General features: G+C 43.2%; 1 protein-coding gene across 1 annotated transcript in view; it reads right to left on the reverse strand.

Annotated features, from left to right (window-relative positions):
* Positions 1 to 1,668: 1,668 nt before the first annotated feature.
* Positions 1,669 to 25,192, reverse strand: part of ROBO3 (roundabout guidance receptor 3) — a gene marked incomplete at its 5' end in the record, with an annotated part of 144,575 nt that continues 121,051 nt past the window's right edge. The window contains 18 exons of the mRNA XM_029284775.1: positions 1,669 to 2,172; positions 4,538 to 4,692; positions 6,480 to 6,482; positions 6,852 to 7,031; positions 8,684 to 8,791; positions 10,969 to 11,150; positions 12,121 to 12,348; positions 13,176 to 13,329; positions 13,844 to 14,119; positions 14,748 to 14,905; positions 16,043 to 16,088; positions 16,205 to 16,228; positions 16,923 to 17,117; positions 17,819 to 17,990; positions 18,270 to 18,394; positions 22,706 to 22,922; positions 23,076 to 23,197; positions 24,048 to 24,214. Coding sequence (XP_029140608.1) covers positions 2,161 to 2,172; positions 4,538 to 4,692; positions 6,480 to 6,482; positions 6,852 to 7,031; positions 8,684 to 8,791; positions 10,969 to 11,150; positions 12,121 to 12,348; positions 13,176 to 13,329; positions 13,844 to 14,119; positions 14,748 to 14,905; positions 16,043 to 16,088; positions 16,205 to 16,228; positions 16,923 to 17,117; positions 17,819 to 17,990; positions 18,270 to 18,394; positions 22,706 to 22,922; positions 23,076 to 23,197; positions 24,048 to 24,214 — 2,524 coding nt within the window. The remainder of the gene's footprint in view (positions 2,173 to 4,537; positions 4,693 to 6,479; positions 6,483 to 6,851; positions 7,032 to 8,683; positions 8,792 to 10,968; positions 11,151 to 12,120; positions 12,349 to 13,175; positions 13,330 to 13,843; positions 14,120 to 14,747; positions 14,906 to 16,042; positions 16,089 to 16,204; positions 16,229 to 16,922; positions 17,118 to 17,818; positions 17,991 to 18,269; positions 18,395 to 22,705; positions 22,923 to 23,075; positions 23,198 to 24,047; positions 24,215 to 25,192) is intronic.

The following is a 25,192-nucleotide window of genomic DNA, read 5'->3' on the forward strand; positions in this document are numbered from 1 at the left end:
ATTGCCGGCAATGGGGAAAGTCACAATACACCACGCAACGTCACGTGATGTCACGAGTTTGACATGCCTGCCCTATACCATTTCAGACAAGTGGCTGTCCAGTCTCTTCTTAAAACCTTCCAGTGATGGAGCACCTGCAATGTCTGAAGGCAAGCTATTCCATTGATTAATTGTTTTACTGTTAGAAAGCTTCTCCTTAATTCCAGGGTTGCTTCTCTCCTTCATTAGTTTCCATCCATTGTTTCTTGCCTTGCCTTCTAATGCATTGGGAAAATAAGTTGGAACACCCCCCTCCCCATTGCCTTTAGAGCAGGGGTGTCCAACCTGGCAACTTTAAGACCTGTGGATTTAAACACCAAGAATTCCCCAGCCAGCATGTTAAAGTTAAAATTGCCAAGGTTGGAGACCCTTGCTTTAGAGTAAAATAAAGGACCCTGTTTGTAGTCTTGTATGGCTTTATTTCCCTAGCTCACAGGTCAGCAACCTGGGCTCTGGAGCCGCATGGGGCTCTTTGAGCCTTCTTCTGTGGCTCCCAGCCTCTTCTGCCATTTGCAGAAAGAGACAGAGAGAGGCACTTCCCTTCCCTTCTCTCTCTCTCTCTGTGTGTGTGTGTGTGTGTGTGTGTGTAAAAAAGAGAGTGGACTCACTGTGTTCTCTGAAGAGCTGAAAAGCTTACTGGGCAGGGTTCCTGCTTTGGCTGCGTCTCTGCAGGAAGCAGGAAGCAGGAAGGGCAGGAGAGAGCTAGCTAGCCCAGCCATGCTGACTCAGGAATTCTGGGAGTTGAAGTCCATGAGTCATAAAAGAGCCAAGGTTGCCTACCCCTATGCTTTTTGGAGAACAGCTTGAAGGCAGTTTGCCAGATGAGCAGAAGATCGGAGAGAGGGAGAGAGGGGGGGAAGAGAGAGAGAGAGAGAGAGAGAGAGAGAGAGAGAGAGAAGGAGAGAAAGAGAGAGAGGAGAAAGAGAGACACAGAGACCCTTTTGACATCTAAAATGAAGATAAGACTGCATATATTCTTTTTTACCTTTATGATATCTATCTATCTATCTATCTATCTATCTATCTATCTATCTATCTATCTATCTATCTATCTATCTATCTATCTATCTATCTATCTATCTATCTATCTATCTATCCATCCATCCATCCATCCATCCATCCATCCATCCATCTATCTTCTCTTGGGGTCTCTGGGATCTTGCCACTTGGCTGAGCCTGGGCACTGATTTTACTTTCTAAGGTGCTGTCTTTAATTGGGTTCAAGTAGGAAGCCCTTTTTGGCCAGCTCAGCTACAGAAATAGTCTTGTGTCAGGGGCAGCTGCTTATGGCCACAAGAAGCTCATGCGTTTTGTTCGGCCATCATGCAATAGGCTTGGTTTGGGGTTACTGCGTTGCTTGAACTCAGCCAGTTGTGAGGTTCGTACACCACAGTTTATGGCTTCATGATGTAGCCAAGCCAACCTTGGCCTCGTCCTTCTGCTTCATATTTCTGGCCCTCATAAAGTTGCTTGCAGCTTTCTGCAATTTGATAAAGTTAAAACATTGCAGTTTCTGGTAATTCCCTTTTTTTAACAAGGGAAGTGGAACAGGCAAGGTACCTGTGTTTCAGTATCCACGAGGATGCATCACCGGGGAAGGGGGAAAAAGCACAGGTTGTTCAGAAAGACTCAGGTTAACAAATAGCTTTATTGGCCATTTTACAAAAGGATTCATTAGCTACCAGAGAAATCCCTGCTTTATGGCAGGCAGGGCGAAGCACCTGGGCAGCATCTGATTATGTGCTTGATGTGATGGGCTCTTTCAGGGCCCAACGTGAGCTGAATGTCTGCAGATCCACTTCGTTTCCTGCTTCATCTCCCACTCCTTGCCCGCCACGGCTAGTGGCACCAATCTCCCCATCTCAAAAAATGCCCAGCCTCTTCCCAAACAGGCCCACCGAGGCTCAAGGCTTGAATGTCTCTTTGTCTTCATTTATAAATACGGTTTCCTTGCCTCTCTGGGACCGTCAACCTCCAGGAAAACAAACCTATTTACATGGAGCCAGGCCGTACTGCTCCTTTGGAAGGATCATAAATTAGATGCACAGAAAACCACCAGGCCCCAAGTCTACAGATGCCAAATTCGTAACTTTGCTCTGCTCATGCCAACGGCGTTTAGTTTCATCTTTTCTCCTGAAAATGTAAGAGAAGAACACATCAATACGCCTGTTCCTGTAGTTTGTTTGCCTTTCTGTAGTGTATCATACAGGTTAAAAAAAAAAGAAATGCCTATTTATTTATTTCTAGAAGTCCATCACCCCAGGCTGCTTAAAACACAGACGGGCCACTTGTAGATCACACATCTGGATTCCTGCCCACTTTTCTCACTGGCTGGTTGAGCTGTATCTTGGCTAGCTGCCAGTAACTGACCCCATCTGGTATTTCCTAGCAGTTTGTGGAGAGGCACTTAAGTTTATTGGCATCTCAAAGGTAAGAGCAACAGAAAACTAGCAGCCATCAGTGATTTCTGAGGAAGGGAGAAGTAACTGAGGGAAAGAGGTCTGTGTGAATGTGCATGAAAGCATGTCACTATCATCCTGTAAGTGTTTTGGCTCATGCATATCTCCAAAACTTCAGTGTTACTTGATTTCCCCCCCCCCAATGATTTGCCAGTTCCCTGCTTAATTTATCTAACTTTTCTCTAAACTCACTTTGATGATTGTCTCTTAAAAGTCAAATTGACTGTGATTGGACTCCCCAGTGCAACTGCTACAAAGTGAAAGGAGATCTGGATCAAGTCTCTACATCAGGGGTGTCAAACTCAATTTCATTGAGGGCCGCATCAGCATTGCGGTTGCCCTTGGGGGGGGGCGGGTGGGTGAGGCCTACTGGGTGGGTGTGGATGGAGTGGGTGTGGCCTACAGGGTGGGCATGGCCAGTTCTACATCGTTCCCGTCAAGGGTGCCTGTGGGGGCCTGGGCAGGAGTGGGACAGATCTGAGGGTCTCTGGCAGAAGGGGGTGGGACCGGGGCAAGCGCCAAGGCATGGTCCATTTCTTCATTCCTCACAAAGGGTGACACCTCCCCAGCATGCACCCAGGGGGCGGGGCCGACACAGCAGGGGCTGGTTCCTCGCTGTTTCTAGACGGCCTTGTGGAGCTAAGACTGAATGCGTTTCGGCATAGATGACCATCACAAAATTGTACATTGGCTCCCGGCTGGCCTGGGCCAGGGCCAAGGCAGCGGGGGCCGTTCCCTCACTGTTTCCAGGATGGCTTCGCGGGCCACATGAAACCACTTCGCGGGCCGCATCCGGCCCCCGGGCCTTGTGTTTGACATGTCTGCTCTACATAATAAGGAAATGATTGGGGATAAAATTGTACCTGGATAAAGCTCCCCTAGATGCAACGACCTAGGGATCTTATGAGGAATATTATTTAGGTAGCTTAAGACCTCACAAACGTGCTCACTAATGCAAAACCAAAATGGTAAATCATGGTTTATAAACCCCGCCAATCTGTTTAATACAGTACTCTAAAATATAATGCTTTGTTTTATCTTAATGTACTTTTTTGGTCATGGCATACAGTTTAACAGGTTATATAATGTAGACAAAATGCGAGTTAATCTAATGCTTGGTTTGTCTGCTCCATATCAAATGAGCAATCCGGAAGAGTCAGAGTAGAACAAAGGTCTAGTACTCTTCCCAGATTCTGTGGTTCTGAAACAGGTCAAGATACACGTCATTTTCAGGTCCAAATTTTTCTTCCACATGTTGGAAATGTAAATTGGCAATAGGGACCTATTACCATATGTGGTAGGAGTGCTCAAAAGCCCGTGACTTTTGGAACAAGATAAAAAAATGGCTGGAAGAAATATTAAGGATAGAGGTAAGAGTTAAAACCAGAACTCTTCTTATTAGGCATAACTACACAGAAATATGATAAAGGGATATTTTATCTGATGCTACATATCTTCACGGCTGCTAGACTGGCGTATGCACAAAACTGGAGGAATAAAGAAATTCCAACAGAAGAAGAGATTCTATACAAACTTCTATCGTGTGCGGATATGGATAGGCTCACAATGGAAATGAAAGACAAGACAGAGTCAGATTATTTTGAAATCTGGGACAAATTTTATTACTGGTGTGAATCAAGGAGGATTGCTCGGGTTATAAGCTAGTGTTAAGATAGAAACATATATAATTGTATGTTAGTATATAGAGACACAAATTAGATATTGTATTGATAGAAAAATATATATATGTATGTATATATATATAGATTAAGAATTATATGTATGAAGAGAAACACATTGTTAGAAATATTTATACTGGAATGTTGCATTATGTCCATCTTTGTTTTAACTGTATTATAAATAAAAAACTTTTTAAAAATTAAAAAAAAAGATACACGTCATTTTCCGATGTTCTTGAGATCTTGATGGCTCTATCAGCCAACCCTTCTCAGCCCACCCCAAACAAGGCTCTTGAATGCTTCATTCAATCATGCAAAGGAAAAGGGGAAACGTGGCAGTAGGGAGCCCTGCACAATCACCTCATTGCGATCCCCTATTGTCCGGCTGCGTCCTGATCCGTGGCCTCTGGATGCCGTGGAACCCCTGGAAGAAGAGCTTCCGGTTGTAGAGCAATTGCTTGACACCTGGCTCCGGGAGAGAAAGCTGGGCTTGCTGTAGGGAACAATTTCTTCTTCTGCCAAGAGACACCCAACAAGAGGGTTTAAAACAAACCAGGAAAAGCAACCGTTTCTCTAATAATACACACAGCAGCTGTTTTGCAGTCTACACAGTTGGGGAAGCAAGGATGGGATAAAAATCAGAATCATCACCAACTCTTGCATCCGTCATTCTTTTCTAAGCAAGTAGATGTTTGTGAGCACACTCAAAATCATGAAATAACACTCGGCGATTGCTTTCCAGTCCTTGAATGAACAACATCCGTGATCATTTTCCAATTGCCTCTAATTCCTGCTCTTAAAAAAAAACAAAACAAAACCCAACTTAAGAAGCAACTTCCAAGCATTTATCTTGGCAAAAATTCAGTCCAGAGGACAGGAAAGTGCTGGGCTCAATAAAAGAGAACCAGGCTAGAGATCCTACAGCATGCAATGGTCCTCGTCAACTGCATTGCAAATAAAAAATAAAAAGTTTTATTTGCATTGCAAATAAAAGTTTTGGATCTTGAAAGAGATCCCCTACACTCCAGAATTAGGTCTTGTGGAAGTGTCCCCCCAAAAGTGAAGGGGAGTTAGTGGTGAGAGGAGCGATTCGCTATAGAAACCTCCGCTTTTAATGGTCACCTGCATGATCTAAAACATCCTGTTTCCCCCAGGAATTCTTCACTAGCTTGGATCATAAGCTGAACAGACATGCCTCCTTCTGTCCCAGACTCTCAAAAATAGCAACTTAGGCTCTAGCAACTCTAGGAAGTTTAGCTCCGTTTGGGTACCTGAATTTTTAATGTACAAACCAGACACCTTAGAAATTATTTCCCAGGGTTCCTGCATTCAGATTAATATTTATTTTGGGTAGGGAGGTGGGGAAGGGAGGATTTAAGTAGGCATTCACATTTTCTTCTACCGCCAAAGCAAAACTGAAATAAGCAGTAAGGCTGCTCATTGCCCAGAGAACTAAGAGCCTTCCAGTTTGCTGTGTATGTCTTTAATACAGGTAGTCCTCGACTTACAATTACAACTGGGGCCACAATTTCCATTATTAAGAAAGGCAGTTATTAAGTGAGTCATGCCCAGTCTTATGACCTTTTTTGCCATTTTTGTTAAGGGAAACACCAGAGTGTGCTAAGTGAACCAGGTGGTTGTTAAATGAACCTGGCTTTGCTTGTTGGAAGATGGCTGGGAAGCTCACAAATGACAACTATATGAGCCTACAGTGCTGCAACCACTATAAATACAGGTCAATTGCCAAGCACCTGAATTTTTACCATGTGGCTCTGGGGATGCTGTTACAATGGGTTGTAATTCCCTTTTTTTCAGGGCTGTTGTCCCAAAAGGAGGCAACTGGACTTCCTTGCTTTTCTTTGAAGACGTTTTGCTTCTCATCCAAAAAGCTTCTTCAGCTCCGACTGGATGGTGGGGAATGGAAGGGTTTATACTCCTTGCAGACAGCTGGTCATTTGCATTCTTCTAGAGAGTCGTTGAGGCCACTTGGAAGTTTGTCTGTGTCCTCAAGGTCACCTGAGTGGTGCAAATGGGTGTGGAGTCTTCTTGGAACTGTTGAAAGGACTGTGTTGTAGAGTGGAGATAGATGATGGTGTATTTCCCTCCCTCCCCCTTCTGTTGAGAGAGGGCTGTTCAAAGAAAAACAAGAAAGTCCGATTGCCTCGTGAAAAAGCATCTTTGGGACAATTATGGCCTGGATGACTGAGGATCTCCCTAGACTTTCAGGGCCATTGTAACTTTGAATGGTTGCTAAATGAATGCTTCTTAGTCGAGGACTACCGGTATTGAAATCGAATGCAACCTGCTTTGAGACTCGTTCTGCTGAAAGGTGAAACACATATCAAATGAGCAGAAACACTAAAGTGGAAAAAGCAAGTGGATTTCAATTTTTTATATATATATATAACAATTCAATTTGCCAAGCTCATGCTTGACCTTTCTATAGTAACAGCAGCAGAAAAGATGAAGATGTTTTTTTTCCAGGATGAAACAACAAGCCATCCTCCTTGAATCTTCAAGGAGCTTCAAAGTTGTCATCTTCCTTCAAAAACACAATGCTCCAGAAAGCCCTAGATGGATGAGAGTTCCTACTGCTGGCCCGTGACTCCAGATCAATAAGCAATCTGACAATCAGCCCCATAGTATGAGAAATGCTCCTTATGACTAACGTTACCATCTCGGTGCTGGTGGTAGAGCTGGCCAGCCACTGTGCGATGGGCAACTTTCCTCTCCATGGCTGAGGAAGCATTGAGGTCTTTCTCTAAAGAAGGGTCACAGTCTAGACGCGGAGTGCTGTCTGGAGCAGAGCTGCCGAGGTCTTCTGCAGGTGGTGGCAAAGGTGGTGGCGGTAGATCTGCAAGCAGAACTGATGATAAAGCACCAGCTTTTGTTTTCTATGAAACCCCTGAAATTTCTTCAGGTGGTCCTCCAAGGCCTTCAAAAGATTCATCTTAGAGCAGAGGGTGTCCAAACTTAGCAACTTTAAGACCTGTGGACCTCAACTCCCAGAATTCCTCAGCCAGCATAGCTGGCTGGCTGAGGAATTCTGGGAGTTGAAGTCCACAAGTCTTAAAGTTGACATTGGAAGTTGAAGTCTTCAAGTCTTAAAGTTGCCAAATTTGGAGAGCCTAGTCTTAATACTGGCAGCCTTAGAACCCTGAAAATCTCAGAATGGCACCTGAATGGTGGTGCTTGGAGAATCAGGTGGATAGTGAAAGTATTTCAGTTGTAGTTACTCTAAAGACAAAAACCGCTTGCTGTTATTTGCAAGAACCAGAAGGAAATGGGGGGATCAGGACCAACGTCAGCAAATGCAGAGTTTGTCACTGGCTAGCTGCCATCAGTGACTTCAGAAGTCCACCCATGAACTCGAGTGTATATACAACCAGCAAGTAGACACAGACTTTGAGCAAACCAAAATGACTCCTGCCCCCACAGATGGTCCCAGATGCTTGGAAGTGAATATCTATAAAGAAAATGTTTGTAACTTAGGGTTGAAATCAGGGTCCTTGGTGCTCTCTTACCTTGGTTGTTTTCTTGCAGATGTTTCATTTCTCAAACTAGGTAACATCATCGGTGCTAAGACTAACACTGATGATGTTACCTAGTTTGGGCAAAGAAACATCTGCAAGAAAACAACCAAGCACAGAGAACACCAAGGACCCCTCACTTTAATATCTTCCATAAATAGGATTTGACCTTACCTTTGGGTCATCGGAGTCATGGTGTGACCTCATGCAATGGCCTGAATGCCCAATAAACAAGTTAAACCAAAATGGAAATCTCATCTGAGCATTGTGAGAATCTCAGCATCTTGCAATTGTGACAAGGTCATACATTCATCATACACAATAAATGTCCCAAAAGAAAACCAGAGCCATTCTTGAGGATTTAGCGGGCATGCTACCATGCTGGGGCTCTAGGTTCCACTCTCTGCTCCTAAATGGTGGCTTATTAACCCTTTATATAAGTAGCTGTACTACTTAGTGAATTGCTTCATTGGTCCCCACTGGCTGAGACCCAATGTAATACTTGCAATGTGTGGCTTGCTTGAGATATGAGAACGGAAAAAGTTAAAACGTGTTCCGGAAAACAATTGTGTGAGCAAGATTCTATAAAAGGAGGTGGAAAGCAGATGCTTTCCAGATGTGAGCGGCTGCTTCTTGGTACACTTAAAAAAAAAAAGCACATGGAGGAATTAACCAGATTAGGTAATGGAATTAAGAGGATGCTATAATTAAATGGCATCAAGCCAGTTTGGTATAGTGGTTAAAGATCTGAGGCTTAAAAAAAAGGGAGACTGAATTTGAGTCCTGCCTTAGGCATGAAGCCAACTGGGTGACTTTGGGCCAGCCATTCTCTCTCGGCCCTAGGAACGAGGAGAGAAGGGCAAACCACTTCTGAAAGCATTGCTAAGAAGACTGCATAGGCTTGTTCACGCAGTCACCAGAAATCAAGAGAAGGGAAGAGGCTTAAACACCGTATAAGCACAAACTTGGCACTGACCTCCTTGTTTCTTCTCTCGACGGTAGTGGCTGGACTTCGATTTCTTTTTGCCTTTTCCCTTCTGACCCAGAGGAAGCAAAACATCACCAAGGCTGGAATGGGTCTTGCCTGTCAGTAAGAGCCCAACATCAGTAATAATTTAGCCTTCCCCACCAACTTATTGGCAAAGCTCAGAATTGCTCATCTGTGCTAAATGGATAAAAAAAAAACCACTGGCAAAATATGTATCTTATGTTAAGCCATCATGTGATGTGTTGGATTTTGGTTTAGGGTGTTGGGTGAACTCAGCCATAATGGTTGAATTCCTCATATTTCAGGTCAACTGGTTTGGCCCAAGCACTTCACCTTTTAGCCTCCCAATAACCCATGAAGTAGGACAGTGATTTTTTCTTCCGTTGACTACAAAGGGATTTGAAACCTGGTCCTTCCAATCTGACGAGCTAAGCAGGTCACCATGAAGACTCTCTAAAGTCTCAAAGGGAATTAATCTTCGGCAACGCAATTACAGCAATTACACCTCTCCTGCGTGAGCTGCACTGGCTGCCTGTGGCCTTCCGGGTGTGCTTCAATGTGTTAGTAACAACCTTTAAAGCGCTCCATGGCAATGGACCTAGGTATTTGCAAGACCGCCTCCTACCAAACACCTCCCTTCGACCAGTCCGCTCCCACAGAGAGGGCCTCCTTAGGGTGCCGTCGGCCAATCAATGCCGGCTGGCGACCCCCAGGGGGAGACCCTTCTCTGTGGCAGCTCCTGCCCTCTGGAATGACCTACCCCCCCGACCTACGTACAACTGCGGACCTGCGCCTTTTTCGCCGAGCCCTGAAAACCCATCTATTCCGTGCGGCCAGCCTGGCGTAGTCTTAATTAAGTTTTATTACAGGTTTTTATATGGGGTATTTTAGAGCAGGCCTTTATTTATTTAATCTGATTTTAGAATAGATATTTATTGTGATTTTTATTATCGCCTGTTCACCGCCCTGAGTCCCGTAAGGGAGATAGGGCGGTATACAAATTTAAATAAACATAAACATACAAATTTAAATAAACATAAAACAGGTTGTCCTCTGTTTATGACAGAGATTGTCCAAAGTTATGATGGCTCTCCCCCCCCCCCCAAGAAAAATACTTAGGGCCAGGTTTCAAAGTTCTGACAGCCAGCTCCTCCCCCATCAGTCACATTTCCAACTCTTGGCAACTGGCCTGCATTGATGGTCATTTCCCATGGTCACATGACCACAATTCATTGTTTGTAAGCCATCCAGAGTCACTGAGAGTGAGTGGGCAGCCATATAAATCCTCTCAATAAGTAAAATAAATTTGTGACGTTTTTGCTGAAAACTAATATTTACTTCTGTTTTTAGCACAAATGCCTCCTAGCACAGAGGTCCCCAACCTTTTGGGCACCAGGGTTCTATGGAGAAAGGTTTTTCCACAGGCCAGAGAGTGTGTAGTTTTGTGTGCTGCCTGCATCCCATGGATGGGGCTTTGCTTGTTTGTGCAGACTGGTTGCTGGCATGCTGCGGCCCGGTACTGGTCCATGGACCAGGGGTTGGAGACACCTGCTCTAGCAAACAATGGGTTTACTTAACAAGCACGATGCTGGTTATTCACTTAACAACTTAACAGTCAATCCAAAAAAGTAATAAAACCAGGTCTGCACGTGAATGGCCCACTTTACAATTGTCCTGACTCAGAACTGTAAAAGGCTCCAATTACAGTCGTAAATCAGGACTGCCCATCACTACTAATATTTTACTCTTCCTGTAACACAGTGGTTCTCAACCTGTGGGTCGGGACCCCATTTGGGGTCGATCGACCATTTCACGGGGGTCGCCAAGCAAGGCTGTCCGCCATTTTTTTTGTCCATTTTTTTTGTCCACCATTTTTTTTCCCCTTTTCCAGTGGGTGCCTTACCTCCCTTGAGCTGGGCCAGCTGGTGGTCGGCCTGCTCCGTCTCTGCCGCTTGCCAGCTACGCCTCGGCTGGCGCAGGGGGCGGAACCACGCATGCGCGGCACTCCCGGGCAGGGAAAGTCCTCGACTTACGACCGGTTGGGTAGTCCTCGACTTACGACCGGTTTAGTCCTCGACTTACGACCGGTTTAGTCCTCGACTTACGACCGGTTGGGGTCGCAGCATTAAAAAGGTTGAGAACCACTGCTGTAACAGGAAGCTAGTTTTAAGGAAAAATTCCTTGACAGCCCGTTCAAGGAGGATGCCACGGCCATCACTGTTGCTGAGATGTGATGGGACACCTAGGAAGAAGGATTTAGAAAATGAACTCACCTTGGCCTGGGGAGTCCACATTCTCTGCACTGTGCGCTGGTGTTTGGCTGAGGTTACGTCGGTGGCTTTGCCTAGGAGGCATGGCTTCCGGCCTCTCTTCGGGCATGTTTAGATTGGGATTAGACTGAGTCAAGGGAGGACTTGAAGGCCTTCGTAAGGGTCCTGACCCATTGGGTAACCGCCTGGGAAGCAAAGGAGGATCAGACTCAATGGACAGGTTTTCAAGATGCCAAATTCCCTAATCACTTCAATGTAGCCCATTATCGGAAGGTATATCTGATAATATGCAGAGCTTTAGACTTCAAGAGGTGTGCTTGAGCTCCATCAGGATGGCATCCTCTGTCTGCAGTAGGAGTTGCTTTCAACTTTCCATTGTACCAAACACTGTGTCAAGTCTGCTAACATTGGATGTTCTTGCTTGCCATATGTGAAGAAGCAAACGTATCTTATTTAGCCTACATATCACTTCAAGAGTTAAAGCAGACAGTACTAGCCCAGTGAGTGGGAAGGTATGCCAGCTAATCATAACAATATCTTAGCATAGCACAGCCAAGGTCAGCGTAACAGGAGAAAATAGGGAGGGAGCGATTCACACTTCAAACTAATTGGAGCATATGATTGATGACTGTGAAAGGAGGGAGGGAGTTGTGCGTTGTCACGAGTGCTTGGGTGGTGGTGGGGTTCAGTTTTTGGCTTTCTATTGTTCGTGCCGAAGCTATGTAGCCAATTAAAGGATTCTTTAAGGTAATCAAGCCTCAAACTTCTTTGAAAAGCTACTTCTTTTCGGAACCATGTCACACTGGAGGTGGGGGGGAGGGTGCCTTGGGGGGCTATTTCCTTAATAGATCTCCCTCCTTCTTTCCAATACATCAAGGGCATTCAAAAGATCTGATGGAACACATTGATAAATGAATTTATTGAACATAATCCTAAATAATTGAGACTATACCAGCATTCAAACTGCAGTGGATTAACATCTTGCAGAAAGAGGCAAAGCTTTGCCTAAAATGACCCTTCCCTCCTCCCATAGCAAAGAGACCCAGGAGATACTGACTGTAAAACTTCTGCAGATCATTCGGAGGACTAGAATCTGTGAAGGCCACACTAAAGGGGACACCATAAGCCTAGACTGCAAACTTGGTGAGCTCATACCTGGGCAGATGTGGAATCTCAAACTGGTGCAGCCTGGGAATATCCTCGGAAGCTCTCATCTCTTCCCGTGGTGAAGGGGTCAGAGTGGCTGTGGACTGCTGACCATAGGAATTTGCAGGAGAAGAAGCATCGTTGCGAGGTGGGGGAAGAGGACATTCTTCTTCCTGGATGTTCTCCATTAAGTAGGTTCTCTCTGGCAGAGGTGGACACCATTCCTCCACTTCTGACCTATCAAAGTTCATACATTGTCCTAAGCCATGACTTAGTTTAACCGTGGTTTATTAAACGTATGCTTGTTCATATGTGCTAGTAAGTCATTACAGCTCTCATGTATACGTATTCATATATCATGCAACAAGTCAAACAAAGCACGCTGTGGATTCATTGGTGCATAAAGTAAGCCAACCAGCAATCTATATAGCTGACAGTGGACTGCAACATGCTATATTTAGTTACTAAATTAAATTCATTTGGGCTCACAGTAAACATTGAGCCATCAACTGCTACAAGCTACAGACAAAGCAAGACAAAGCAAAAACTAAACTTAGCACATTTCCTAAACATTTCAATCAGCTGGTTGAATTATGTTTCATGAACTTAACTAATAAACTGGCCGGGAAGACTGAATTCCCAATACACAACGGATATTGTAATTGAACACACGCATGCTCCTTGCAGCTGTCTCTGTTCAACAGGTAAGTTTAGAAGGGAGAAGAAAGTCACAGGTGGAGGGGCATCTAAGGGTTCTGAAGGTTAAAACTTGATTTTTGAGTCAGTTGACGATATCCAGCATGGAACTGTTGACTTCAAAACTGGCGATACTGATTATAATTATTTTCCCCCTCATACGTATTGCTCTGTTCATAAGCAAGACATTAGGGCAGTCTGCACTACAGGAAAATGCATTACTGCTGGAAAACTCTGGTCAAAATTCAAGTGCAAACTCAGCCTTAATGTGAACATGAAACCTGCTCTTCAATGCCAATTCTTTCAGTGGGGGGAAAACTCGGTAAAATACTGTCATTTCCCAGTCCTCCAGTGGCTCTTACGTCAGCTCTAGTTCTTCTTCCTCCTCTTCTTCTTCCTCCTCCTCCTCCACATATTGGCTCAGCTCATTGGCAGATGGTGGTGGGGGCAGCACTTCTGTCCAGTTGAGGGATGGTGTTTTTACTGGCTTCCCCATTGATTTCTGTTTTCCAGGTTTAGCAACTACGGAAACGGAGAAGTTAGACCTTCCATTACGGTAAAAGACTTTGGTTGCAAGCCTAGTCCTATCTCCAAAGAACCACTCTTATTAAAATTAATGAACCTGCATGTTTTCTTTAAGTGGCCACCTAACCCTCCATTTGCTAAGCTTTACGATTCTCCTAATCTTCCTGCAGCAATTTGTGCTTCTCTTGAATAAGACGTTATGCATTTTTATGATGTACATATTGTATCGTATTGTCATCAAGGCTATAATATCTTTTTTTTTCTGGGAAATGTCAGGCATATTCTTCTCAAGACAGGATGACAACATTGCAAGTTGAGACTAGATACGTGATATACTCAGCAGGGATGGGGGAGGAAGATCTGCAGACCGGGGGATAGTGTGGGCTACAACTTCCATCGTTTCTAATTTGGCTATGCTACTAGCTATGTCTTAATTAGACTTGTACTTTCAAACATTTGAAGGAACATTACATGTCCATGATCTAGCTTCTTGTAGGCTTATGGTCCCTACCACTCTCCACCCTGCCCCGGTCGGGCTGGGCATACTGGATGCTAGAGATGCCAGGCTCATTGTTCCATTGGCCTTCCTCTTCATCCGGTGAGTGTAGATGAGTTGCACCATATGGTACCACAGGAGTTGTGGCATACGGGGTGGTATGCTGGGAAAATGCCCCATTGAAGGTCCTCATATCATCACTGGCAGGGTCAATGGTGCTGTAGATGGGGCCATCAGACACCCCCGTCCCAAACTTCTCCGTCTGAGCAATGTAATTAGAAATCCCAGCATCTGTAAACAAGGAGAGACGTTGTGAGCCTTATCAGGCTTTCTAGGTTGAGCTGAAGCAGACTCAGGGTGCCTCAGTTCCAAATGCCTCTAACATCTGTAGGTTTTTTATTTGAACTTACGGAGAGAGAGAAAAGGGGGTCCTTGTTGCATTTTCAAAATCCTGTTTCAGCTTTTCTCTTAGGTAGGAATATCTCTCCGCCACTTGCTCTAAAACAAGGGTTCCCAACTGGAGGTGCTCGCACCCCCTGGGGGTATGAGACAATATTCCAGGGGGTGCAAAAACTTGGGTTTTCAAAATTATAGTCTATATGCATAATTCGTTGCCATTATTTTGAACTCTTGCAAGGGGTGTGAGAATGTATCAGAAGCGTTCTAGGGGTGCGGGGTATAGAAAAGTTTGGAGCCGCTGCTCTAAAAGATTAAGCTTTTTACTGGAGCCTGCCCACCCTGTTCTCCCACTGATCAACTAGCTGGCTACAGATTTTTATTTATATATTTATATATCAAATTTAGAGACCACCCATCTCACTCACGGAGGGAGTCTAGGCAATGCATGCTTTCCTTTTGCTGGCCAGTTCTAGACCTTGTGCACTCCTGAGAGACACAATTGAAGCTATGGAACTCTTACCATTGTAATATCTTTCTGTGACGTTATGGTTTCCTGTACAACAGGCCATCCCAGGATCTTTTGTCTTCCCATTCCGCAGCAGATTTGGGGCTGGCCAGGAGTCGGCCAGCCATGGGTAGCTGGAGGCACTGGTAGCCATGGCTAGCATGCCAGGACGGCTAGAGGAGAGACAGAAAATTATTTATTTGGTGGCTAATGTGACAGGCATTTAAAAAATAATTTGAGTAAGTGTGCCTGCTTTAGTTAATTAATTGATTAAAAATGGTTTCAATTTAATGCATGTTTTTTAATTAAATTTAATTATGAGGCGAAGAAGGCATTTCCAATTATCAGGGGTATCCAACCATGGGAAAATTTAAGACTTGTGTTGCTGGCTAGGGAATTCTGGGACTTGAAAGCCACAAGTTCTAAAAGTTCCTAAAGTTGGACACCCATCTTTTAGATATGCACATGCAGGTTGCAACAAGCAAGACATTAAAGGAAGTGTTGTTGTTGTTTTTTTTGGTTCAGAAATGCACAACTTTAAATTTTGGAGTTTGGCTTATACCACATTTTTTAACTTTGCTGCTAACGTTTAGATACCCAAATTGGTGTCCTGGGGAGTTGAGAATTATGTTAGCACAACATAACAGGAAAATATTTGACTGAAAATGGCTGGAGTTATTTATTTGCTTGCCTGATTTCTTAATTAATAAATAATTGCATCCTTGCAATGTTCAATAGCAACCCTTTATATACTTCTTGGTATTTGAGGGATTAATGAATTCCAACATGCTGTTCTGTTTTGTGATTAATTTTTTAATCTCCTCTTTGGGTGAAGTGTTTTGAAAGATGAAACAGACACATGAAATTTGGTATAGAATGAAACATGGTACCCTGGAGAGATCTCCTGCAATTTCAACTATTTCATTGAAGAATACTGAAAGGGTTGAAATAAAGATTAACTGACAGCCTGCCAAAAAAAGAGGTAACCTCTGAGTTATATAATGGATTACCATCATGGTTTCATCCTTTCCTTCAATATCAGATAAAAGTGGAGGGAGGAATTCTGGCTTTTCAGAACTTGCTTGCCTATTGCAATGTTTATTGCTCCTTAGAAATCTCTCGATTAGCAGGACTTAGTTGACTAAAGGCATTTAATTGATCAATCCAAATCAATTAACTGATTAAATGTTGCAGAGGCTCTGACTCCTGAGATTTTGCCCTGATCAAGCAGAAACATGGGTTGTACTGCTGAGAACCAATACAGCTTATGGGGAGAATCTCTCCCATTAGCCCGAGGCCTCTGGACTCACCTGCTGCTGCCGACACGTGCTGGACCATCCGTGTGGGGGAAAGAAACTGCAAAGGAGAAGAGAGCAGAGTCTCAGGGATGCTCCTTTCGGGAACAAAAGAAGGGGTGAATTGGAGGTATGGAGGACAAAGCAATATGATGGGAAAGGGGCACAAAGCCTTACCTGCTGGCGTGTATGCAAAGGAAGCTGAAAAGAGAAGCAAGCAAAGAGTGAGGCAGCTCAAAGGAAGTCCTTGCTGGGCTCAGCATGGATGGGCAGGGAGTCTAAGTTAAACTGATGTGACACAGTGGATGCATTGCATGCAGAATGGCATATATATTCCAAATCCCACTTGAAGGGAACCCACCAAAGTTGAGAAGAGCCCCTTGACACAAGAAACCCCCCAAACGGGCGTTGTGTCCCATTCACGAAGACTACATTTTCCTCCAGTACTCAGTTCTCTACTTAACACAGGACTGAACAGAAGAGGAAACTGGAGGTAATTAACCAGAAGTCTGCCTTCCCCTTCTTCAAGAAGGGGAGATGTTTAGGAGGGGTGGTCCAGCCTACAGGGCATAAAAGGGTCCAACTTTATCTTTGGAGCAAATTATTCAGTTGGAGCTCTCCAGGGTGCTGAGATGCTCCATTCTGCTTAGTAGGCTTCTAGAGCAGTGTTTCTCAACCTTGACAATTTTAAGGCATGTGGACTTCAACTCCCAGAATTCCACAGCCAGCAATGCTGGCTGTGGAATTCTGGGAGTTGAAGTCCACATGCCTCAAAATTGTCAAGGTTGAGAAACACTGTTCTAGAACAAAGGATCTAGTATAAAGACAACCAGCCTACACGCTTCCTCAAGAATGCCAGAGTGGGGAGCTGGTAGTAAAGATGAGCCTAACTTGCCTGTATAGTGGCTCATCTCCTTTCTCTTCTTCCGACGACAATAGATCCACACACTGAAGCACATGAGAATGACCCAGCAGGCTCCTCCGATGCCAGCAATGAAAGCTGGTTGCTTCACTACACCCGTGATCTGCTCAGCAAGGCTCACACTATCCCCATTGTCCATAGGGACAGTATCTTGGTCTGGTAGGGGTTCTGCAGCAAACATGGAAGGCAAAGGCATTTGCAGTCAGAAGAACTACAAGTCTTCTGCAAGGTTAATTCCGCAGTGAGGATGGTAACCAGGTTGAAGATTGCAGTTTTCCTACACATAAAATTAGCATATCAAGGAAAGAGCCTTGTTTCTTAATTATTTTCTTTCTGATAGGAACAGTGTTTGCATGGAAGAACTCTCCATCATGTGAGTCTCTACTTTCACTGTTCTAAAATAGCAAACTGTTGTTCTATTGTTCAGGCAATGTGGCAAGTGTGTCTGACACTTCCTTACACGCTACAGCATTTTATCACTTTTCTTATATTTTGGGGTCATCTGTCTCCTGTTTCAGAACTAAAGTTACGAAACACTTGCAAGGGAGAGATTTCAAGATGGTTTATTTTTGAATAAACGTATTTAAGAAGACCTTGAATACCATTCAACCATCTAAAAGCAGGAGAGTAATAGTGGTGGATATACTGTATATATATATTAATCATTGTCTTCTTCATTGTAATACATCAATTTCTTAGAGGCCATCACTGAACATGCTGTCTCTTGTTCATAGGACAGCTGTACCTGTGAAGATGTTCAGGTGTGCTGTAGAGCCTCTCCAGGGATCCACATGGTTGGACAGGACTGTATGGAAATAGATCCTCTTTTTCCCCCACTGTGAACATATGAAGGAGTCCTGAATACTCACTGATCTGTATGGTGACCGGGGCGCTCCTTACTCCGATGCCAGCACTAGTGGCAGCAGCAACCTCTGTGCGGTAGATCATGCCAGGGATTAGCCCCATCAAAACTGTGGAATGCATTGTGCCATCCACTGTCTTATTAATGTGATAGCGAGACTCATTTCCCAAACACCAAACCTGTGCAGAAGAAGGAGAAGACCATAGTGGCTGAAGAAAACATACCCTGCAAAAAAAACCCTAGCTGCTTATCACTGGATTGCAGAATCTACCATAGCAAAGAATTAGTGCATTGGCCAGGGAGTTGGACAAGATAATCTACAATGCGCATCCCGACTCTATGATAATATATTCCCATCTTCTGTGATCATCAGACGTCCAAAGGTCTTCAGATCCATTCTTTTTTGGGGTGTCCCTCATTGCAAAAGTTGTCAAGGATATTCAGAGAATCCATCTTACCCGATAATCTTGGATGATCCCGTTTTGTTCTCCGGGTGGAGGAGGCTCCCATGATACGCTTATACTAGTACTGTTGCTGGTTCCCACGGTCACAACAGAAACTCCTTGAGGTGGAGCACTAGGAACTGGCCAAGAGGAAAGAAATTTCTTGCTCAGAATCGACTGATAAAGATAGCAACCATTGCAGCTTCCGGAATGGGACCTTTAGGCCCCTACCCTTGACCACGCCTCTTTCTCCTCAAGCCTCCCATCTCCGCCCATTTGCCTCCAGCGTTCCTCCTTGGCTAGACTGCCCTCGCCCATTCTTCCTGGCTAATGGGCCCCTGGCCCTCTGCTTTGCGCCCTTTGGCCCAGCCCTTTCCCCGAGGCTCCATTTGTCCCGGGCCTTTGGCCACATGGGACGGTTAGCCACCATCCAATCAGATGGGTGGCAGGCAGCAGCCCTGTTGCTCTCAGGGAGGCAGCGTGCAATGGGCGATCACAGGGGCTGTGCTGTGGGGCAGCAGGTGAACGGCAGGGCAGGTGCGGCTTCTCTGATTGCGGGGAGGGAGCCTGGTGTGGGGCAGCAGGTCAACTCCCTGTTCGGTGTGAGGCCAGAGTCCAAGAGCAGAGGCAACGAATGGTGGAAGAAAAAAAGGAAGCCGGTGGTCTGCAGGCTTTTTTTTTTAAGTTGCCAGAGGCTCCGGGCAGAGAGGGCAACAGGTAGGCAGAGGTGGGCAGGGGCTTCCCATTTTGACCCCTCCTGCCTGTCGTTGCCTCTACGCCTGGACTCCAGCCTGAGTCTACTCTTCTACAGCTTCCACTCTGAGTTGTGAAGCCACCCCAAGAAGTGTCAGGACATACTGGCTGAGTTTTTAATACAACACTAAGTTTTGGTATGGATTTGCTCGGTTTTCGCTAAACAGAAAACCGAGGAGCGTCTAGTCTTTATTGCAGACAAGAAATTCACGGCAGAAATGGAGAAGCTATCATTATGAACACAAAGGGTGTCAAAGTCAATGCTTGGCTGCAACACCAACCTGTTAAGTTTAAGGCAAATCTCTTAACATTGCAGTGATCCAAGTCTTATTTTCCAACCCCAGAAACAGAGAAAGCAGAAACCAAACAGCTCTCTGTATAGCATCTTGTAACATTTTTTTAAAAAAAAAGCATTGTGGGAGACTGGAATCCTAAAACTGGAACTAATAATATCTGCGTTAATGGGATAATTTGGCTTCAATATACAAACTAAAGCAGGAGACAGACTAATAGAGATCTCCTGAGGAAATTCAATGTTTACAGAAAATGCTTTCTCCCAATAGCCTGAAAGATTACTTTACACGTGGACATTACTCAATGGACAACCCCAAAATCAAATTTACTACATACTCTGCAAGCTGAGATGGAGAGGAGCTATTTAATCAGCAAAAACAAGATTTGGTATTGCCTGTGGCTAGCATATGAACTCCTCCTTGCAACTTAATTCATCAGACAGACAAGATATTATCTCAGCAATATTCAATGCAATTATACAGCAAAGGTAAAGCATATATTTAATGGATTAGAACTGATAAATAGAGTGCTTGAAGAACTCTGGATGAAGCCTTGTGACATCACCAAAAACAAAGCCAGAGAAATATATTGAAATGCAAAACGCAAAAGAGGGTGAAATTGCTGTCTGCTAATATGTTGAAAACCGAAGAAACAAAAGGCAACAGAGGCAGAAAGAAATTTGTGTAACTAAATGCTAAATTTCAGAGAACAATACAAAGAGACAGTGAATTATATCTACACTGGCCTGCAAAGAAATTGAGAATAACAGTAAATGACATTTGAGAAAATTATAGAAATTGGGGGAAATTTTAATACAAAGTGGTCATAACAAAAGACAAAGATGTCAAGAAGTTAAAAAGAAGAGGTGGCACAAATATATAGAAAAAAATACATGGAAAAAGAGTTGCAGATGTACAAGATGGGTTCAGAACAGGTAAAGGCACCTGAGACTACATAGGTAACATCCAGTGGAAAATGAAAAAAAAAGACAAGAGAGTCTCCCCCCCCCATTTATTTATGTATTTACCTATTTATCACAATTAAAATAAAAAGTAACTCTGGGTAACGTTTTAGGTAGAATAGGAAGCTGAATGCACCAATGTCTTTAGGAGTCATTCACAATTTATTGGGGCCTAATGCGTTGCCCAGAGTTACTTTTTATTTTAAATGTGACAAATAAGTAAATACATAAATAAATGAGGGGGGAAAAGAAAAAAATTTGTATCATGACCAGGAATGAACTAAGTATGGGGCAACTAAATGGTTTAAAACTGGGAAAGGCATCAGGGCTGTATATTATCATTGCATTCATTCATTCATTCATTCATTCATTCATTCATTCATTCATTCATTTGAAGGGTCCTTGATGCTCTGAGCTTGCTTGTTTTCTTGCATACATTTCATTACCCTAACTAGGTAACATCATCCATGCTAGTCACTGATTTATTTGTTTGTTTATTTGTTTATTTATTTAATCAAATTTAGAGCTGGCCCATCTTACTCCCAGAGTGATTCTCAGCTGTGTACAGTCAAAAACATAAAAACCATATAAAATATTATATTTCAATACAAGGAGGCAGTTAAAACAAGGATGGCAATTAAAGTTTGCAAGCCAGGGGACAGCCTTTCATATACGTCAGTGTTTCTCAACCTTGACAATTTTAAGGCATGTGGACTTCAACTCCCAGAATTCCACAGCCAGCATTCTGGCTGTGGAATTCTGGGAGTTGAAGTCCACATGCCTTAAAATTGTCAAGGTTGAGAAACACTGATATACGTTGACTATATCGAGAGAAATGCTGGATTGGGAGAGGCAGAAACTGGAATTACAATTGCTGAGAGAAATATCAACCACCGGAGAGGTTCTGATGATATCACTTGATAGTTGGAAGCGGAGAAAACTTAAGTTAACTCTTTTTTGAAGGTGAAGGAAGAATGTGCAAAACCTGGTCTGCTGCTCGGTATTTAAAAACAACAAACCCATTTAAAATGGTGTTAACGGGCAGTGCCGACCCAATGCAAATAAACAGAGAGATTGAAGTGGCAACAGACTTTATCTTCTGAGGCTGAAAAATGACATACATACCGGGGAGGCGTTCACGCTTGCAACTAAATTATATATTGTCAAGAGTCAATATTTTCCCAGTTATAACATATAGCATGAAAGGTAAGACTATCAGAAAAGCTGAATGAAAAATGCATGCTTCTGAACTGTAGTGCTGAAGAAGATTGTTGGGGAAATGAATAATTTGCTTTTCTTCGATTGCAAAAAATAAGAAATCATTCAAGACGAGATGAAACAAAAACCAGAGTGCGTGTGGAAATACTAATAATGAAAACAATGCTTATATATTTCGGACGAGCAATGCACAGGCAAATTTTTTTTTTTTAAAAAAAAAGGCTCAGAGGCCTGGAAAAATCAAACTCAATTGAAAAAAAAAGCCAACAGAAGAGCAGGGAACTAGCTATAAGGCATAAGAACTAAAAATAAATAAATAATGCAATTCCTCACTGATAATCCTGGGAGAATGATGTCCTTTGGGAACCTGACATGACTGAACAATCTCAACACATTCTGTGAAGCCAGCCGTTGTGGTTTATCACCTGTGATTTATTTAGTGTGTTGTGCTATCCTGACCAATTTCAACAACCCCCAACCTTGAATGGGGTTCTCTATTTTTCCTGCTTATGGGCTTTCTGTAGATTGACCAAGCAGAAGATCCTATTAGGCAGAAGATATAACTGCTTCATCAATGCATGTTAACTTTATAAATCAAGACCATATACTTGGGTTCTCTTAAAAAGTAAGGCCAAATGGACTTTTTTTTTTTTTTGCCTGTTGAAAGGAAGACAGTTTGGGTGGGAACAGAAAAGGGAGGCTATGGAAAGTGATCATTTTAGTGTTTTGTAAGCCACCTTGAAGATAATTAAATCAAAGAGCCAACATTTGATCGATCACTTTTTCCATCAGGCAGGAAGCAAATGTTTCATTATTGCTAATAGATGAAGTGGCCCTGAGAATCCTAATTCTGTGAGATATACTGTATTTTACAAAAACAGCCCAGAGTTCTCCCAATCCCTTCTGCCAATGTTAACAATCAGCAGTCATGGAATTGTTCACTGGGAAACTTATTCCTTTCCTTATTTCTATCGAACAATCAATACAGCCTTCAGAATTCGTGTCTCTAAAGAAAAGAAGCTTATAGTTCTAACGGTGCTGAGTTAGACACAAAAAATTGACAGTGATACAGAACACAGCGAGAAATACCAAAATTATCAAAATGGTCACGTTGAAGTAAAGAGCAAGCCCCGATATCCACATGACCATTGAAACCAAGATAGTTGGTAACAGGAAGCCGGGGATGACTCAGGCTTAAAGATAGCAGCTTCCTTTTCCTACAAACCTTCTTCTGGGGTGCGCACAAGAAGCACCTCACTATCCATGCCCTGGAACTCATCAAAATATGGACGGATCTTGACCTCATATTCTTGGCCTTTGCGTAGGTCTACTAAGACAGTGTTCCGTTCAGCAGGTGACTTCACATCCTGCATCAGCCACGCACTGTTCTTGGGCCGGTACATTACCCGATAACCTTGGATGAATTGAGCCTGGCGATCCACCTGAATGAAATCAAGACAGAGCATTGATTGTATGGATATGACACCCACTGCCTGAGTCAATGCTTTTCCTGTGTAAGATCCCCATTTCTTCCTCTTGCTATTGGTTCTGATGATGTTGTTCCAAGAAAAAAATACCAGCTTATTAATACTCACAGTCCAGGTCACTTGGATGGTGGTGGAAGTGAGGACAATGGGATCCTGGAGCTGAATTACCACATTCCCAAGTTCCCGTTGCACCTGTCGGTGGTCGACTCCTTGTCTGGTAGGACTCACATCTATAAAAAAAAACCTCCACAAATCATATACTGGATGATCCTTTTTGCAACAAGACCAACATAAAGTATCCAGAACATAAAACAGAACCAATGATGACCAAGCTATAGATATGCATATGCCCGTGAAGTTTGTTTCTATGTTTTACTGGATACTTAGCAACTTCAAGAGTTACAAACATGTTTTTGTAGAAGAGTTCAATCTGGGTTAGGCCAACTGAGCTTTTTATGGAAGGCTTGTAGAGCTACAGATGTACAACTGGAGATTATAAGCCATGAACTCTTCTTAACTATGGTTCTGAGAGGGTTTTCTCAAAAAGTATCCTGAAAGGCATAAGAGGGCTGAGGACTAAAGTAGAAGACACTGTCTATCATTTGAGTAGATTTGCCGACTTCTCTACAATTACTTGGAGGACTGCAGAATAAAACTAAGAAGAAAAAAGCTCTACCCACTGCATTTGCACAGCTTCTGATTCTGTATAACAACCATGAAATAAATCTTTTATTTCTCTGTTTCACGTGTGGAATAAAAACCTATCGCAATCACAGTGGAATTCAAAATGGGGCCTTGATCAATCTTTTAATCCCTATCACAAACTTCCATTGGTTACTATCTGGCTCCCTTCACACATACATCAAGCCAGGGTTAATTTTAGCCATGATTTTCTAAATCCCCTCATAATTACCTGGATTCACCATGCTAAACCCAATGCTAAACCCAAACCAAATAAATGACATCTTCCCGTGCTAAACCCAAACCAAATAAATGACATTATGGCTTAATACACTGCATCCACTGCAGCTCATGTCAGATCAACCCCTCATTCAACACAGTGCCATGTGGGAAACTCACCTTGTGTACGAACTGGCTCTGAGACCGGGCTAGGATCACTGAGCCCATAGGAGTTGACAGCTCGTACAAGGAAGAGGTAAATGGTGTTTGGATTCAAGCCACTGACTGTGTGCTTTTCAAGCTTGACGTCATCTGCCACGGTTTGCCATGTACTGCCTGAAGACTGACTGCAATGGGACAGAGTTCAAAAAGGAAGAAAGAGACAGCACAGGCTTCACGGTGTGCCCTTGGCCTCTGATTTAGCTGATGCAGCAACAGTCTGATTCAACAACAGCCTGATTTAGCGAATCTCAGAGGCAGAGAGCTCCACCACCAGAGTCTGAGATATATATATATATATATATATATATATATATATATATATATATATATATATATATATATATATATATATATATATATATATATATATATATATATATATACTGTATATACTTAACAGTGCCTTACAGCTTACTTTGAAATCAACCAGCAATAGAAATTTAGTGTAATTTCATTTAATTAATTTTTATTCATTCTATTTAGGTACCACCGACTCCAAACAACTCACTGTATAACTACGAAGATAACACAAGTCAAAAACATTACCAACCAACCAAAATACTGTAAGTAAAAACAGATTACAAATGTAACAATAATGGGCACGACTTTTTATATGTGCCAAGAGTTAGTCCACAATTTTTCTAATCATGGAATGCAGAAAATTAGTGGTTCCACTACGACAAGACTATTGACATCCTCTGATATTCTTGCACAGCTATTTGGGCTCATGCCACCTCCAAAGTGTTGTGAAGACTGCTTGTTTCTCTGGTTATTGAGTTGCCCCAGTAAGTCTTGGGTTACCCCCTGGCATTTTAGATTCCCCATGCTGCACCAAAGAAATACAGTGTCAAGGCATTCTGGGAAATTTGAAAGGGCAGGCGGCTTTTAACTGCTTGCTACAAACATGGCACTTTTCCTTGATGAGGGACCGTGATGGAGGGTATTAGAAAGAGACCAATTTTTTCCAGATAGTCTCCCTGCCAGCCTTAAAAGATCTCAGCAACTGCAGAATGACTTTGCAGTTATAAGCACAGACATTGCAGTGATAAGCACAGCCTTCTGTAGACACAAAGGAGCGGTAGACAAGATTCCTGTTTGGCTTA

This window comes from Protobothrops mucrosquamatus, unplaced genomic scaffold (assembly GCF_001527695.2).
Source record: "Protobothrops mucrosquamatus isolate PMUCROS unplaced genomic scaffold, P.Mucros_1.0 scaffold931, whole genome shotgun sequence".
Classification (NCBI taxonomy): domain Eukaryota; kingdom Metazoa; phylum Chordata; class Lepidosauria; order Squamata; family Viperidae; genus Protobothrops; species Protobothrops mucrosquamatus.